The following is a 19,050-nucleotide window of genomic DNA, read 5'->3' on the forward strand; positions in this document are numbered from 1 at the left end:
CTAAAATAAAGTGCATCTTATTCATTCTAAAATTAGTCCAATTTGGCCAGATGCACATGGCTGGGAGTTGGAGTCAAAGTCAGTCAAAAACAGTGAGTGTAATCAAGTCTAGAGGTACACTGTGTTCATTATGTGGTCTGTCTGGGAGCAATCGCTCTCCTGTCTGTTCCCAAAAGCCCATTTTGCTTAATAAAGGTTTCAGTCGATCTCATCGAGTCTGACTCAGACATTTCAACCACTTCAGTCTAATAGAAGAAAAAGTTCCCTCAGCTATCACTCATTCACAAACACAGCTTGTGACTAATGAGCCACTGAGACTGATTTGTGTATCTGTTGCAGAGACTCTTGAAAAGATTGGAAAGATCAGTTAGGGTAGGCGGAGCTACGGTTGGCCACTCCACCCACAAATGTTGCTTCTGTTTTCTTGACAAGAATTGCATTTTTTTAGACACAGAACATCTCTGCAACCACATCAAATGTGAGACTTTTCAGACGTGTGCTCCTTCACCTCATTGACAGGTGTTAGTCAAACGAGCACAGAAAAGATCCAGGTGACGAGGAGCTTCAGCAGAACAACAGTGAACTGCGGTCAGATGAGATGTTGTCAGGCCATATGTCAGTAAAAACAATTTTTCCTGTCCTGTCAGCCATCATATTGTGCTCGTAGCACATGCTGTTCAACTGCACACACAAATTAGGGCTGTCAAAAAAAAAAAAACACAATTCTGAATATTCATCAAATTTAAAATAAAAAAATCCACATTCGAATGCAAAAATGTTGGATTCGAATCTTAGGTTTGCGTTAAGGAGGCAGCCTTATTAGTGGAGCACAAGATGTGATGACGATGTAAGTATAATTGCATTTGAATGTTTTTGTAAGCCTATCCAGTTGAAGCCACTAGATGCGGAGCTGCTGCATTGTTGGTTACAAATATTGTGGGAAAAGAGAACATCAATGTGGAGAAGATCTTGTTTACGTCAAAAATTAAACCAAGCCATTCACACAAAATGCATATTTCGTGCATTTTCTAGAGGGACATCTATCACCGTTGCACTCGCGTCTTGCACAAAAGAGCCACATGTTTAGAAACCCATGTAAAATTAATGCATGTTCAACTTTGAAAAAAACATAGCTCAAGGTTTTTCCCCATCCCACTTCAACTTGTGTTTCTAAATGAAAACTGTACTCTGTGTGATTGGCTTTTGGCCCTTTGTATTAAACTGTGCATACATACATGATGCTATTTTGTTTATAGTTGTTTAAGCAACTTATAATTATAATTGGATTATAAACATTATTTTAAACATTATGCACTTTTTCATAGATAGTCATGTTATCTTATGCTTTGAATAAACGTGCAGTGATATTTTGCTCGATGCGCCCTCTTGTGGCCTCAGGAGAGAAGCTAAAAGCTTTTCTTCACCCTAACTGAAATTATGCATATTAAATTTGAATAATATTTAAGGAAAAAATAAAATTTAGTTTTTCCATTTTGACAGCCCTAACATAAATGCATTGGCACACACTGTATATAATTTCATATTAAAGCACAAAAGAAACTACGAGCATGCAATGTTGTAGTAGTTATGTCATCAGTTAAGTCATGAAGTTACCAAGAAGGCAGTTAAAGCTGACTTAAAACTGTGCATGCATGTAAGCATCTAAGCTCATTAGTAGAGACTTTAAGGCCTGAAATAAATCAGAAAAGGTAAAGAGCTGTGAGAAAATAGGATGCGTGTCAGATCAGCAGAGGCTCTAAAAGCAGCCAAAATAAGCTCATAACCAGCTGCTGTGATGTAGATACATTTTTAGGTAGCTAAATATGACATTATAATGGGTTTATGTGAACATTGTTTTAAGTTCACTTAAATTAGCATTTTTTTTTTTTAGTCACATAAATGTTAAAATTGACAGCTCTCAATTATACTGTAATGTTGAATGGCTCTAGTCAATAGTTAAATATTACAGAGAAAAAAAAAACAATTTCATAGAGAATTTTTTTTTACTGTATATTTTCTATCATCGATTCTAAACGTTTTAATTGATCATTTATTTTACCTGGAAATTATGAATTATTTACATTTGTCTGTTGCTTTTTGATGTCATTTATGTCTAGAGATGCCCGTAATCCCTCAAGAACAATCTCTGACAAAAACAATAGTATTATGTAAAAAAAAAAAAAAATGATATCGACCTTCACATATTTTAAAATACTTCTATTTTGTGCTTTCAGCTTGATGGATGACTTCAAAACAAACAAACTGTTGTACATTCGTCCTAAAAACTTTTTCAGTTAGTCCTTAAAACACCGCTTGACAGGGTATAAAAGGAAAGCAGAGCTCAGACTCTAAAAACAAGTATTGATCGAATCGGTCTGTTCCTAAATCCAGGTTAAAGCAGCGTGATGAGCGAGAGAGAGAGAGAGAGAGAAGTAGATACCACGGTAAAACAGGGTCTTTCAGGAGCTTAAGGCAGAGTGCGTCCAGTTTTACAGGCTTTAGGAAAATCCTCTGGGCAGCAGCTCTTCCCTAACTCTCCTGAACGAGCACAACGTGTTCCCTCCTGCACTACAGCCAAGCAAACCACTGCAAAATGACCTCCACGTGCACAAACACCCTCAAATCAACGTGATTATCAAGTCATTGTAATATTAAAGGAATAGTTCATGCAAAAATTTCCCCTTTTCCATATGAATGAGGAACGAGTCTGTCAAAGCGCCCAAAAAGGACAAAAAAAAACTAAAATTATTTTAAGAGTGATCTATACCAATCATATGCTATATTTGGAATGCTTTCATAAAGTCATACGATTGCTTTGTGTGAGGAAAAGACAAATGTTGTCCTTACTCACTAAAAAAAAATCTTTCCTCCATGGTGTGGAGGCATCAAATTAAAAAAGCTGTTCCTGGAAATATAAAAGGCAATTAACAGTTGTGCTCATAAGTATATACACACCTTGTAAAATCAGCAAATATATATATTTTAGCAAATATATATATATATATTTTAAAAAGCATAAAAATCATTTAAAAAAATTACAAAAGAGGGATCATTAAAATTGCATTTTCTTTAAAATTACTTTTTAAAATACTGCCACAAAAAAAAAAAAACCAACAGCTTTTTTTTATGTCCATTCATATTATTTTGAACTTAATGTGGCTACATTAAGTGTCAACCTATAGCTAATATTACTACAGTACCAATGTGCCATGTTAATAAAAGCCATTTACAGTTGTGCTCACAGTGTGCACAATCAGCAAAATATTAATAATCATATTTTATGATTAAAGCATAAAAGTAATACAAATTACAAAAGAGGGATTAAAATAATTGCCTTTTGTTGAAAAAACCAATGCTGCCACAAAAAGAGCTATTTCAAATTATTAAAAATTTTATTATTAAAAGATGCATTTAAAGTAGAATTTTTTTTTATTATAGATATTTAATATTTTTGTTCAAAAATATAATTTAGCTCAGACTTTCAGAAGTTAGATACGTACATGTTTCCCAAAAGACAAAATAAGTACAGTTTACCATGTTCATCAAGGTTTTTTTTTTTTTTTTTTTTTTTTTTTTCTTGCATTGGGTTTCCTGAATATTGTGTATTCCTGAATATTTTTGCTTATTCAGGGCAGTACTAAAAAACGAAAATTGTTACATTACAACATTACAGTTGTATTTAATTTTGCAATCATGCAAATACAAAAAAAATGGTGCATATATAAATATAAAGTAAATGAGAGAATTTATTTATTTATTTTTAATACAGTATCCCTTTAATACAGTAAATATATAATTTATTGTCAGCTTTAGTGTACTGTATGTTACATGTTGGTAAAATTGCCAGTCGTGGATAAAGCAAACCCAGCACTTGCTGCAAGCATGTTCCGACCAAATCTATTCATGTAATACACATAATACATGATTATGTACAATACTTCATCTGATGGGAGTGGACATAATAGAGGTCATGCAAGTTTCCTTGATGATTGAAAGCTGATGTGTGTCATTCTTTGATGTTAAAACACTTTCTCCTATGTCACTAACTGTTAATGCGCAGACCAAGTTAACTAAAACATAAAAATCACACATTTCTGTTACTTGAAATAAAATAAAATATTAAAATCACTTCATATTATTTTATTTCAGCTAGTTGCCAAGGCAGCGTTTCTCATTTTAATTTAGTTTACCTACAGTACATGAAGTTTGTTTTTAATTTGAATGAATACAAAATAACTAGAAGTACATTTAATAATTATCATTATCATCAATGTTATTTATTATCCTAAAATAAATACATATTTGTTTATATAAAAACAAATAAAATGACAAAAAAACTTTGACTAAAATTAACTAAATTTTGAAAAAATAACTAAAATTAAAATGAAAACTGAAAAATATATTTAAAAAAATGTAAATATTAATAACTATAATAGTATCTCAATACTAAAATAACACTGGTGCAGATGCAACTGTAAGGAAGGCTGCTTTTTGTAGAGTACAAATGCTGGTGCGCTTTGGACCTATATGCTATTATACTTTTAAAATAAGTTTTAGCAGATTTATACACATTTAAAATATCTCTTCCAGAATAATAAACCAAAACAATTGATGCTACTTAGCTTCAAGGCTTTAAAAGTGCCCCATCCTCGCATTTCAATCTGCACTTTTCATGGTGCTTTTAAAGAAAAGCCTCGCCAAGCATCTTCTCCATCTCTGACCATCCATGAAGGTGAATCTGTACCGGAGGAATCTAATTTCACAACACTGCTCATCTCTGGTTCCTCCACAGCCTCTGATCAGACAGAAATTGGCCGCAGCCGCTGTGATCAGCGTGTGCTTCTGGCTCTGCTAGAAGCAGGTGTGTGTGAGAGATAACCATTGGCTTTAGTGTTTCTATCAGTCCTGAGTCTCGCTGATAGGAAAGTCACAGCAATATAACACCAATACAAGCGCTAACACAGAGACAGCGGCCCTTTACACGCATCCGAGACGCCAACAATTTTCGGTTTTCCTATGGGCCACAGGTGTGTTCTGAGGATCGCAAACAACAGAGAGAATCAATGCTAACTGAAAATAAAAAATGCAATACTATAATCATTAAGATTAAAAGACTTATCTGATACCAAATTTCTGAGACCTCTAAATGATCAAAACTGTTTTAGTACAAACATTCACCTTTGGCTCGTGCTTCACGTGTCTTTTTGCTGTGAAATCTTTGCTGATTTCACTGAAAGCAAACGTAAGCATAACTTTGATATTGTTAGTAATATGAACACTTACTGGACTGATGCAAATTAGGTTTAGGTGATTATTCAAACATTTTTAGAAATATCATAGAGTCTCAAATATGATGATCAAGCGTTTGAGAAACATTTATTTGTTCATCTGTCAATCATTGTTTTGCGTTGCATTATGTTTTGAAAATAAAACTACGCATTTAATTATTATCTTACTAAGGCATTATTGGAGATATAGAGTGAATGAATGGTATTTATATAATTTTATATATATTTTATGGCTTGGTAAGGCTTTTCTGCATAAAAGACTGATGCATCAAATATACAAAAAGTAAAAGCTTAATGAAATAATGACAAATGAAGTATTATGTTGCAACAATTGGATGTGGACACAAATGCATGTGTGTATTTAATAGCTGTTTTAGATATCCAGACTGATGGATGGTTAGCTGACAGTGTGAAAGCAGACATGGACACGGCTGTGCAGGACCAGGGCGCAGCTGAAGATGATGATCTGGACTGTGACGTCACGTATGGAGAAGTGGAGCAGAGACTAGACCAACTGCAGGAACACCTGAGCAGGTAAAACCCAGATCAGGCTTCATTAGGAAACTGCTCTGGATGAGCCATACTGCACTGAAAATGATTCCAAACACAGACTTGTGATTGCATATTCTATATTAATGCTTATATTGCTATGTTTGATTTTCTTTAAAATGGGAGGTGAATGGCTGGAAAAGTGGCCATTGCATACCAGGATTGAGCCAAATCAATGACAAGGAAAAGGAACAGAAATTTGTGGCATCAGCTGAAAAAGAAAGTTTCATAGGTGGAGCATCACTTAAGTTAATTTGGAATTTTGACTTAAACTATAAATTGAATTACAGTGAGTGATGTATCATGCACAGTGTGTGTGTGTGCATTATTAACGAAGTAAATAAGTCTTTTGAAATAAGTAAATATATTTTCACCATTATGACACGACACTTACTGTATGATATAAAATGATTATGAATGATAATGAATGTAATCATTTTAAAAATGTTAAAATAATGTAATATAATACATTATAATAATATCATTTTTTAAATGTATTAAATTAAAAAATATTACATTTAACAATTTTATTAAATTAATACAAATATATAAAACAATTATTCAAACAAATTAAAAATGACTTTCAATTCATCTTGCTTTGCTGTGCAGCATTAAATAAATTATTTTGATTTATTTTGATCATATTAGTAGCGTCCCTTCAGTCACATAAGTATATTTAAGAAACATCTGAAATGGTCAAATACTGTTTGCATCTGTGAGAGCTTTGTCAGTCTTTTGGTGCATTACTCCATGTTTCCAGGGGATCCGTACACTACCACAAATTACACTAACCACATGCATGCCTGCAATAAACATTACTAAACAAAACATTGCTTGTGGTTATCATTCACATTCACATGAAAATTAGCCTCAGCTGACAAAACAAATTTAGATAACAGCAGTTAACGCCCGCGCGCACACACATAGTGGAGCAGCAGGGTGAGCAGAATCACAGCAGGAGGTATTTTTAGCTATAACACTGGCTTACAGAGAAAGATGCACCAGGCAGCATAAATCCTGCATCTGCTGAGCTCCACATTGCATATCTTCAGAATCAGACGACAAGCTGACAAGCACAAGTACAGGTCATATTCAATTTAACCACAAAATCTAACAACGAGGTTTTATTAAAAACAATAAAGCCTGTTTTTGGATCAATACTATGTCTTTCTTTCTTTCTTTCTTTCTTTCTTGCATTGTGACATCATATTCAGGCACATTTTCCTGGAAAATGTGAATGACAGTAATGCTAAATACACACACACACACACACACACACACACACACACACACACATACACACACACACATAATATATTATTTTGCATTATTACACACACAGACAGACAGACGGGCAGATAGATAATGTTTATTAAAATATGTGAATTAAATTAATTACAATTATTAACTGTATTTTATTATGAAAATTGAGAAAAATCAGAAATGCAGAAGTCTCTAAAGTAAAGCATCTGGACATATAGCAACAAGAATTTAATAATGAAATTATGCTTAATAATCATGAAAGTCATGTAAAAATGTGACACCTCAATGTTAAAAAATTTGCTTATTTATATATCATGTAGGGCTGCACAATTAATTGAATTTCTAATCGCGATTACAATTACGGATGCCACAATTACATAATCGTTCAAAGCGGAAATTAATCGTTCTAAGTACACTTAAGTTATTCTGCATGCTTAAGATGTTTTTTTTTTTTCTTTAGGTTATCTTAAGGGTTTTTCCATTGTTTTAATTATAGTTTTAGTATAACATTATAATACCATGCATATTTTTACTATACATATACTTTTTTTTTTTTTTACTTAAAGAAAAAACAATCCAATGTATAGTTGACATTTGAGGCTTAATACTATAGAGAAGCAATAAAAGTTATCAGTTAGAGTGATTTCAGCTCGTTTATTTTTATATAAAAATCTGGCATGCAGTTGCTTCTAACAATAGTATAAGCATCATTCAGTGTAAATTGTGATAATTGTAATTAATAATTGCAATTACAATTTTAAAGGGAATAATCGACAATTATGATTTTTGTCATTTGTGCATCCCTAATATCATATGAACTAGATATATATAGTCATGGACTTGAAATAGATGCGGCCCGTGTCTCATACGTTTAATCCATGCTGTGTATTTCTGCACACAAGATTTATTACAGCTTCAGTTCCATTCAGAAAATCATTAGACGTGCTGCGCTGAAACGCTAACCATTCAGTTCAGCTCAGGAAATCATTTTGAGTCGGAGTGTTTTTGGATTTGTGCATGAGAGACAGAGGAAGCACTGCCAGCCTGCAGACTCCAAGAAAGGAGGGATCATCTTATTCCTTTGTTTTCTGAGAGCTCCAGTTAATGACTCTCTGTTTTAATGACTAGGTGTGTCTTACACACAGATTAAACCTGCGCCGGCTCATTGAATACACACCGCTGAACTAGAAATCATACTCCCTCCGCACACGTCCATTACCTGGATGGAAAACGAACATGCCTCCTCAAGCTTCATATGTCAGTTTTTTAGGAGTGTTAATAATAAAAATTGGCTGCTTCTGAAATGTTCATGAAAGGCCAGCTCATGGTTTCTATCGAGTATGTATGCTTGAAGCCTCACCGGAGCAGAAATGGTCTTGTATTGAAGTCATCTCTTTCTCTGCTCTGCCCTACAATCTAGTTCATCAATATCTTCATCATGAAAGTTTAGCAGGTAAAGTGATGAACTGGAAATAAGTATTCAGATGTCAGATCAGTGCAAGGACTCCCCCTGCTGTACAACAACAGTCAACACCCATCGACTGTGGACATAAAGTCAAATATACAGTATTAAGGCATCCTTTCATTGAACTGCTAAATGAAGACCTTACCCAGTTAAAGACATTTACTGCAATTACTTTCTGTAAAGTACTTTGAAAGTTGCATTTTGTGAGAAGTGCTGTATAAATTAAATAAAACAAAACACCTTTTCTTCTGAGCTGAACTCTTGGCTCATTGCTCAGAGTATTTAACTTACTTAATATTTATATTATTATTTATTCATCCAAGAATAAACAACTGAACTGCTAAATGAAGCGCTTACAGAATTAAAGACTTTTACTGCAATCAGATAATTAAAACCAATAGTTTGATGTCACTGGTCATATTAACTATTTTTATGATGACTTTGTGATTTTTATTTTTTTTTTCATTTGCAGCCTTTAAGATTTGTAAAATATTTCGAAAGAAGTCTCTTCTGCTCACCAAGGCTGCATTTATTTCATGAAAAATACAATAGAGACAATAATATTGTGAAATATTATTACAAATTAAAATAACTGTTTTCAATGTGAATATATGTTAAAATGTAATTTATTTCTGTGATCAAAGCTGAATTTTCAGCATCATTACTCCAGTCTTCAGTGTCACATGATCCTTCAGAAATCATTCTAATATGTTGATTTGCTGCTCGAGAAACATTGTGAATAGAAAGTTCAAAAGAACATTAAAACATTTTGTAAAATTATAAATGTCTTTACTGTCATGTTTGATCAATTGAATGCATCCTTGCTGAATAAAAGTATTCATTTCTTAAAAAAAAAAAAAAATGCATAAATGATTTTCATTCAGTCACACAGAAGTATGTTTTCTGAGAGTTTTCTCACAGCGCTCTGGTTCCTATCTCACCAGGTTAGAGTCTCAGATGACGTCAGACATTCAGAGAATCCTCCAGCTGCTGCAGAGACAGACGTGTTTGGGACCTCCGGCCTACAGCAGCCTCGCAGCCGGTCCTGAGAACAAGAGACCAGCCATCAGAGTGAAGCCCGTCGCTTCTGTTCCCAGCAACCCACAGCACTGCACAGAACAGGTACCTTACACAAACCTAAAGATGAGTTTCTTGACTTATGAATAATTTATTTTGGCATTAACAAACATATTTCTCCTCATCTGAGGTATGCATTTGAATAATTCAAATATTATAAAAAAAAAAAAATGTGAAAAGTGCATATTTTACATCCTGATTCTCTTAAGAGCACTGAGAACTGTTTACTGTCACATCCATATGTGTGTTATATCCTGACACGCAAATGAGATCACATGAGCAGCTTTAGAGCGCCACCTACTGCAGAATTTCATTATTTATTTTTTCATACATTTAACATCAGCCTTGGGTAATCAGTCTTCGTCAGCCTAAAAATAGTGTTTTTTGTTTGTTTGTTTTGACGTTACTTGACATGTTATGAAATGTTTCTCATTTTCATTTAGTTTAACTTTATGTTGTAAAACCAAAACCGAAATAAAAAATAATAAAATAATATTAATAAAAACAACCAAGAAAAAATATACAAACACACACACAAATACTAAACCTTCAATATATATATATATAAACAATATATAACAATATATAACTGAAAATATAAAAATAAAAAAAAATATTTACTAAAATAACACATGTACACACACACACACACTATATATATATATATATATGATACATCCTTAATAGTGTGATTTCCATATTTTTCTTCTGGTGCTAAAGACAAAAAATAGTTGCTTTGTTGATATATTGGTTACTTCAGAGACTAGATGTTTATTTTCAATCATGATGCACAACACTGAAGTATACATCCAAAATGTCCATTATCACTAATAAATAATGTAATAATCCCTCTTTTACAGAATGCTGACTTTTTGGCCATGACAAGCATCCATCATAACCCCAAAGACTCTCTGTCAGGTCTGGCCCTTATGGACTCCAACCCACAGCAGAGCCACGGGACACGGTCCTCACAGGACTCTAGCGCCACGTACCTCTTCACAAACAGCCAGACTCTTCCTCTGACACGACAGCAGTCCAGATCCCTGCTTCCAGTCCAGCACACCACAGCAGCTCTGGAGCTCCACAGACCGCCGTCTGATCCAGGACTGCACTGACCCTCTCGTCTACTGCAGGGAAAGTCCAGGACGTCCCACGGCTCTTCCAGACCTACTTGGAAGCATAAAGGACATTTTAAAGCAGGCATTGGGCAAAACTTTAACACTAATGCGACTTAGGATTCACCAGTGGCTCTCGCCTGTACATTTGCTTCCTCTTCCTTCTCCTGCGTTACGCTCCTTGATGCTGTCGAGGACGATCTGGAACAGATTCCTGGTCAACACTTCCATTTTCAGGAAGTCAATCTCTTAAAGATATTTCTTGGAGTGTCTTGGACACATTTCCACATATTCTGTGTTCTGAACACTTTTACACTGGTGTGAGACTCAGGACATTGATGATGGTTAATTTATCATACTGGCAGAATCTCTTCCCGGTTTTATGATTATGATTCTTAATTATAATAATGACATTTTACACTTCCATTTGCAGAACCCTGTGTAATTATATACAGTGTGGTCCACTATTTTATTTTATTAATTATATTCTAATTTAATACAATGTTTTTCACTACAGTTATACAGAATGCTATACAAAATATTTTGAATATATTTTTTTAAAAATAAAAAAATATATATTCATTTGACAAAAATAGCATTTCAGTTGACAATATTATTAAAAAAAATGCAAGCATGGCAAACTGTAACAAACCAAAATACACAATACACAAGAAAAAAAAACATATAAATATTATTTTTTATTCATTCAGTGCATTATGAAGTAAATTCATTTTATATCAAAGTTTCATATGTAAATTTCAAAAATGGAAAATTTAAAATGTTCAGTGTGCTTTGGGTTTTGGACCCCTCTAGTGAAAATTATTGTTTATATTTATATTTATCTTATTATAATTATAATATTTATATATTTTCATTTATATTATTTTTTATTTATATCATTTTTTTGCCATTTAGCACATTTTTCACTAGAATTAAACATCACGTTACACAAAACATTAACACATCAGTTAACAAAATCATGAAAAATAATGCAAATATATATAATCAGTATAACAATTTGAGTGAAAAGTTGAATTGCAACATTGAATTTTTATTCATTATGATGTAAAATCATTTTACATCATAAAATTTCATATTTAAATAAAAAAGGTTTTTAATGTTCTCTCAGAGTTTTGGACCACACTGCAGCAAAATATTGTTTTGTTTGCAATTTTTATTTATTTATTTTTTGGAATCCTAATCAGCTGCCATGTACATACATGATACCCCTCTATTAAATGAAAAGAGATGCATGGCTGAAGGTTTTACGTGTTGCATGTTTACTGCAACATATTGGGAAGCAGGTTTACTGTATGTCGGCATGTTTCAGCGCTAATCACTGAATGCACTCCTCTCTAATCGACTAGGTTTATTTGCACATGGTCATGCTAGCTTGAACCAAACTCTGCAAGGCATAAAACACTGACACTGATCAGCTTCTTTGCAAGCGCTGGCGTACAAGACGGCCTCACATGTAATAATAATAATACGGAATACAAACATACTTTTTAATGCAGCTGAACTCTATTTACACTGGAGTCACAACTGTGGGAAATACTGAATCATAGACGCTCAAAACTATCAACTATCATTCAAACAGATGCATAGAAAATATTGTAGCGCAGCACAAACACAAGCATTCGAGTATGATGTCACTGCTCAGTTTTGCGATACGCCACTGTTTGCAAAGCACATGTTAGTCTCATATGTAGCTATGAATATATATGCATAACAAAATATTTCTCAGTACATCTCATACATTTGTCAACTTCTGGTTAAAAGCAACAATAATGCTGGCTTCATTCAAAATCTTACAACAAAATCACTTTGTTTTCCAAATATTTCATCTAGAGAAGCTTCTGTCACACATCCTGCTAGCAATAATGAAAAACACTGGATCTTTACACTCATGACTCTCCTCTAAAGGGTTGATTTGCTGAGTTGTGTTGAAAAGATTGTAATATTCACTGCCTAACTTCATAATCTGAGGGGACATTTTTGCATCCGTTGAATTTTTTTCTTTAAAGTTAGTTTATACTTTAAAATATATATTTACACCCAGTAATATACTGGAGGTTTTTAAGTGCAATAAACACTTTCTTAAATTACCTTTCCAAGATTTTGCAGCTTGATTTCAAAGTAAAAGCTTTGATTTAATTTATGTTTATGTGTCACTGTATTTTGGATTACAAGTAATCTAGTGAATTGAATCATCACCACATCCAAACAAATATCAAATCTGCAGATAAATGCATTAAATCTCACTGGAATTTCATTCATTTCTGCATAAAGGGATGATATCTGCACTTTATTTTAAAGACTCCATGCCCTTATAATAAATATTACCAACTCTGCATGAATGTGAGTGCGTATGAGTGTATGTATTTGTCCATCTTTAATTTATATGTAGCATGTTTTGCTGCATAAAAAAAAAATCAAATATTTAAGACTGCCAGAAGCAGAGGGGGCGTTTTTATTTGGACATATATTTAAAACTGTTTGCACGTAACACTTTCACTTTTTATCCCAGTGTTTCCACTTTTTTAATAGTTTGCACTGTATAGTTTATACACCGCAGTACTCTACAGGTGTTTTGAATGTCTCTTATTTAAAGATTTATTTATTATATATATTTGATGCATTTGCTTTAGGCAATTACTTTTGACTGTATAAAGAAGTATATGAATAAAAGAAATGCATATCAATTTTGCACTCACTGTTGTTCCTGTGGCTGTTTGATGAGTCAAAATGTATTTTTAAGAAGGAAGCACTTAAACATAAAATTAATAATCATGAGTAAGACATTTTCTGGTCACTAGTGAAAAATAAACCTAACAAAAATAGCAGCACTTCTATAAACACCTGCTTGTCCATATGCAGTGCTATTTCTATTTATTAATTTTAGTTTCAGTATTTTTATGTGCCTTTGACATTTTTATTAGTTTGTTTTATTTGTGTAATTTTAGTACTCCAATATTAAACTTACTTTATTTCAGATAGCTGTCAAGGCAACATTTCTAAATTTGATTTAAGGTTTTGAAGCTTTTCATATAAAATGAATCATTTATTTTATTTCAGTTTTATTTCAGTTAACAACGATGTTATCTATTAGTTTTAGTTTTGGTTAACAACAACAACAACACTGATGAGAAATGGCCTGATCCATGAGGTCATTTTATTTGAAATTTTAAAACATCATGCAATAATCTTTTTGTTTATGCCTTTGAAAAAAAAAAAAAAAAGATACAAATTACAGCATAGTGTACTTTTAAAAAAAAAAGATTCACATAAAAAAAAATATATTAATAACAATTATTTTACTATTATTATCAAATTAATAAAGTGTCTGAGCTCAAACGGACCTCTGTACACAGAACTAGAATTAAACTTGAAATGTTGAAGTAGAGAGACTAATATTGTATTTTCTTGTAAAATGTACTCCAATCATCTTTTTAAAACATAATGAAATAATCTTTTTGTTTATGACTTTGAAAAAAAAAAAAAAGTTAAATTACAGCTTAGGGTACTTACAAAATAAATAAAAATTCTTACTATTCCAGATTGAAAGTGAAAGTGAAAGTGAAAGTGACGTGACATTCAGCCAAGTATGGTGACCCATACTCAGAATTCGTGCTCTGCATTTAACCCATCCGAAGTGCACACACACAGGCAGTGAACACACACACACTGTGACACACACCCGGAGCAGTGGGCAGCCATATTTAGGTGAACAGAGCAGTTGGGGGTTCGATGCCTTTTCTCAAGGGCACCTAAGTCATGGTATTGAAGGTGGAAGAGAACTGTACATGCACTCCCCCCACCCACAATTCCTGCCGGCCCGAGACTCGAATCACAACCCTTTGATTGTATTAAATTAATAAATAAAGTGTCTGAGCTCAAACAGACCATATTTCTGAACCAATCACATTCAAAAAATTATTATATTAACAGCAATTATTATTATTATTAAATTAATAAATAAAGTGTCTGAGCTCAAACAGACCATATTTCTGAACATATCCTTTTATAGAACTAAAATTAAACTGAACTTGAAATGTCGAAGTAGAGAGACTAATATTGTATTTTCTTGTAAAATGTACGCCAATAATCTTTATTTACAACTTTGAAACATTTTTACAGTATAAAGATTTAATGTTTTTTAATAAAATAACATTTTATGCATTACATAATCAACCAATATTCAAAAATAATTTTATATTATATTAATTTAATTACTGATATTATATTATATTATATTATATTATATTATATTATATTATATTATATTATATTATATTATATTATATTGGTTTGGCATAATGTATTCTGTCTCTATCTAGTGTTTATTTGTTATTTGGAAAAGTGTTCATATTTTTATATTGCCGCGAAGCTGTCGTTCTATCAACAGGCCTAGTAAATATATTTCGATAAATATGTTTTTCTTCATTTATTTGGATCTAGGCTATATAATATTGACAATGTTAGCAAGACGCGTCGCATATCTGACTGATTACGTTTGAAAACCAAGACGAGAAACGAAACCGACAGTAAACAAGTCCGGGGAAATTGACTCCGGGATTTATAAACGGGGCTCGGTGAACTCCGGCGGAACTTCTGACGGATCTTTCCAGAGATATCTGATCAAAATGAGCTGCGATCAGGACGCGGAGACGCGTCATGTGCTCGGCTGCTTCAGGGACAGACTGAAGAGGCTCATTCAGGTCGAGCCACTTCTGGATCTGCTGCATTTCCTCGAACCGGATCGAAAGGACCGGATTAAAGCCAAATTTCGCGAGGAGGGGGACATAAACGCCGCGGCGTTTCTGATTGACGAGATTATTCACTCTAAAAACTACGCACGAGGATGGTCGAGGGAGCTGATCGCCGCGCTGGAAACTGTCGGCTGCAGACATGCTGCGAAGTACGTGTTGAACAGCCCACCGGAGCCCACGGAAGAGGCCGAGAACGACAGCTGCGTCCGGCTGATCGACCTCCTGCAGCTCACGCTGGTCAGCATGAAGACCGGAGACGTGTGCGCGCACTGCCGCGCGCTGGGGCTCCTGACGCTGGAGGACCAGGAGAATGTCAGTAACACACCCTCTTATCAGATTAGGAGTCCCAAACCGGGGGTCCGTGGGTTGGTGAAAGCTAATCATTAATAAGAATAATAAAACAAGAAAAATATATAAATAGTCTATTTTTTTTTATTATTATTATTTTTTTTTTGTAAAATAAATAACTTTAAAAATAAAAACTGAGGGTTATAAAAAAATGTTTACATGCATGTCATATGACCACTCGAAATCAGAGAACATGCACATTGTGTGTTAAATAATTTAAATATTAAACACTAAAATTTCCGACAAAAAGCAAATAGAACGATAGACAAGATATAGATAGTTATGTAAAAATCATTATCATCAGTAGAGGGAGCTATAGACCAAACAGATACAGATGGTGCAATAATTTGTGGATTTGAGTTACTAATCTGTCTGACATACAAAATATTAAACTCACAGTTTAAGAAAATGTTATTAGTAGTGCAATTATATTAAATGCAATACAATAATAATAACGATTATTATTATTATTTAGATTCTTATTATCATGTATGCATATAATAGCCTACTACTAATAATCATATTAATAATGACTATTGCATATTTAATATACAAGTAATACTAGTAATAATTAATATATTGTTATACGTTACAATATACTACTACTAATACTAATAATAATGATGATAATAATGATTCTTATTAATATATGTGACCCTGCTGTTTTGTGATTTACTGTTTTCTACATAAAATCATCCTTCATAAAGATGTAGAACGTTCTGTTAAAATATAACCATTATATCTTTAATATTGACTGAGTGAGGCCATGTCAAGTAAGAAAGTAAGTGTAAGTACAGTAAAGCCACATCAAAGATTGAAATCATAGTGAAATTAATGATTGAAATCAAACTTTGATGCATGTTATCTCATATTTAGATTTTGAGACTTTAGCCTGGATTTCACAGACAGGGTCACATATACTGTATTTATATTTATAATATTTATATATAATCATTTATTTAATATTCATCTATTATTATAAATTAATAATTATTATTATTAATTAAGGTGAAGTGTCTGAGCTTGAATAAAGGACTATTTCTGAAAATAGCCTTTTATAGAAAGTTCGAATCATTCTGCATATCACGAATGACCCATATTGAGTTCGACTGACCTGCCTGTGTGCCTCTTTGTCCGTCTGTCTCTCTAGTGTCTGTCAGTGTCTGTCTGTCTGTTCTTGCCACGTGTCTGTCATATTAAATGCACAAACTATTTGTTCATTATTACTCCGGCAGATTATGAAGCTCACTGAGAATCAAGGGAACATAGGTGGCGCTCGGCTGCTCCTCAAAAGGCTGGTGAAAAACGAAGCTGGCTGGTTTTCCAAATTCCTTCAGGCTCTGGAGGATACGGAGCACCATGACCTGGTGCGTGAGCTGCGGGGAGAGCCGTGCAACGAGGACGGTGAGGCTCGTACGCAAGACTAACGCTTCCTACACAAATCATCTCCAGCCACTGATGAATAAGTCTATTGAGCTGCCACAGGCCCTCTTAGAAAAACAGGAGTTGGAAACAGAAATCCAGCAGAGGTCAAACATCACTCCTTTGTTTAGACTGGATACCCCACTGTTAGTTTCTGTAAACATGAGAACAAACCAGCTCTTACAAAAGATGATCCTCTTGAGATTGATTTAACAGAATATGATTCAAATTTTCTTAAGAAACATTACGTACTGTATATCTACTGGGGAACTAAGAATGGGAAATCCACTTAATTTCACTTCCTTAATATTTTTTTGGTACTTTTGACGAACAGTTATTGGAGCTACCGTAACATTATTATGTTTTCTTTGCAAATCCTGTGGCATTTACAAAACAATAATAACAATAATACAAAAATACTGTTTAAAAGTTGAGGGTCAGTAAGAAACTACTTTATTTCAGCAAGAATTCATCAAAGAACCCTGAAAAAAAAATGTACCATGGTTGTCACAAAAATATTAAGCAACACTGATAATAATCAGAAATCAGTATATTAGAATGATTTCTGAAGGATCATGGGACACTGAAGACTGAAAATGATGCTGAAAATTCAGCTTTGATCACAGGAATAAATTACATTTTACAGTATATTAAAAAAGAAACCAGTTATTTTAAACTGTAATGATATTTCACAATATTACTGTTTTTATTGTAATTTTAATCTAATAAATAAAGCCTTTGTGAGAATACAAGACTTCTTTCAAAAACATTAAATATCTTACCGACCCCAAACTTGTACTATACTAAAAAGTACTATATGTTGTTAATGTTCTCTTGTAAAGTACACAATAAAAAAGTTTTTTTTTTTTTTTTTTTTGCAATTTAGTAAAGGCCCATTAACACCAATAACTGTAACTATAACAATATTGATATAATTTTTAAAATTATTCTTAAATGTAAATAAATGTAAAATAAATCCACAACACAACTGTAACAATAACAATACACAGAATATCACTGGAATCATTTTCACATTTTTTTTTCCATCTGATGAACAATAAAAACATTGACAGCCAATCAGAATCCACTCTACTTTAATGAGCTCGAGCATTTAAAGGGACAGATGACAAAAAAAAGCACAATAAACAGAACGTTATTGTGCATTGATGTGGACACTTAATATACAGTAGTTATCATTATAGTTATCATTGTTGCTGTGAACAGGCCTCAAGTTTTAGAGCGTATCAAACTGAGAAAAAAACAACAACAACATGAATCTGAGTGTTACATTCATGAATCAGACTACACTGGTCAAGCTATTTGTTGCTGCTTTTTAAGAAAACATTTCTCGATTTCCAGTGACAGATGATGCTCAGTAGAAACGTGCTGTTATGCAGTTTGGTTTTGACCATAATTCAGTGACAGATATTCTGTGCAAAGTTATTATGCATAAAGAGAGTTCCTGTGAATTTAACTGTATTGATCACCTGTGTGTGTTTCAGAGGCCGTGTCAGTCAAGACTGTTGAGGAGGGTGAACAGTCATGTTCGGAGACTATGCCGGTTCTCCCTCCCGTTCTCTCAGCAAACAGCTCGCTTCTGTCGGAGGATCTGGACAGCAGTGTGGACAGCAGCGGCGGTCTGTGTACGTCTGCTGACAATGAAGGTGAATATCTGAAGCTTGCCCTTTCACAAGTCGTAATACACTTGGGCAAATAGACAATCCAGCCCTGAACATGATCAGCTGCTATTT

The 19,050-nt window shown here is 33.3% G+C and overlaps 2 protein-coding genes and 1 long non-coding RNA gene across 4 annotated transcripts in view; 2 read left to right on the forward strand and 1 right to left on the reverse strand.

Annotated features, from left to right (window-relative positions):
- The window catches only part of LOC109063093 (potassium voltage-gated channel subfamily H member 7-like), an 84,167-nt gene extending 73,410 nt beyond the window's left edge, over positions 1-10,757 (forward strand). For both annotated transcript variants that reach the window (XM_042764325.1, XM_042764326.1), the window contains 3 exons: positions 5,657-5,822; positions 9,510-9,687; positions 10,503-10,757. In XM_042764325.1, coding sequence (XP_042620259.1) covers positions 5,657-5,822; positions 9,510-9,687; positions 10,503-10,757 — 599 coding nt within the window. The remainder of the gene's footprint in view (positions 1-5,656; positions 5,823-9,509; positions 9,688-10,502) is intronic.
- LOC109072593 overlaps positions 1-19,050 on the reverse strand; it is a 61,481-nt gene that overhangs the window by 20,145 nt on the left and 22,286 nt on the right. The window contains exons 4-6 of the long non-coding RNA XR_006160868.1: positions 18,787-18,948; positions 10,635-10,809; positions 9,507-9,610 (exon numbers count right to left, since the gene is read on the reverse strand). This is a non-coding gene — a long non-coding RNA (uncharacterized LOC109072593). The remainder of the gene's footprint in view (positions 1-9,506; positions 9,611-10,634; positions 10,810-18,786; positions 18,949-19,050) is intronic.
- Positions 15,214-19,050, forward strand: part of LOC109072590 (interferon-induced helicase C domain-containing protein 1-like) — a 28,885-nt gene continuing 25,048 nt past the window's right edge. The window contains exons 1-3 of the mRNA XM_019088820.2: positions 15,214-15,841; positions 17,113-17,281; positions 18,802-18,963. Of these exons, the coding sequence (XP_018944365.2) occupies positions 15,404-15,841; positions 17,113-17,281; positions 18,802-18,963 (769 nt within the window). The 5' untranslated portion in view covers positions 15,214-15,403. The remainder of the gene's footprint in view (positions 15,842-17,112; positions 17,282-18,801; positions 18,964-19,050) is intronic.

This window comes from Cyprinus carpio, chromosome A9 (assembly GCF_018340385.1).
Source record: "Cyprinus carpio isolate SPL01 chromosome A9, ASM1834038v1, whole genome shotgun sequence".
Lineage (NCBI taxonomy): Eukaryota > Metazoa > Chordata > Actinopteri > Cypriniformes > Cyprinidae > Cyprinus > Cyprinus carpio.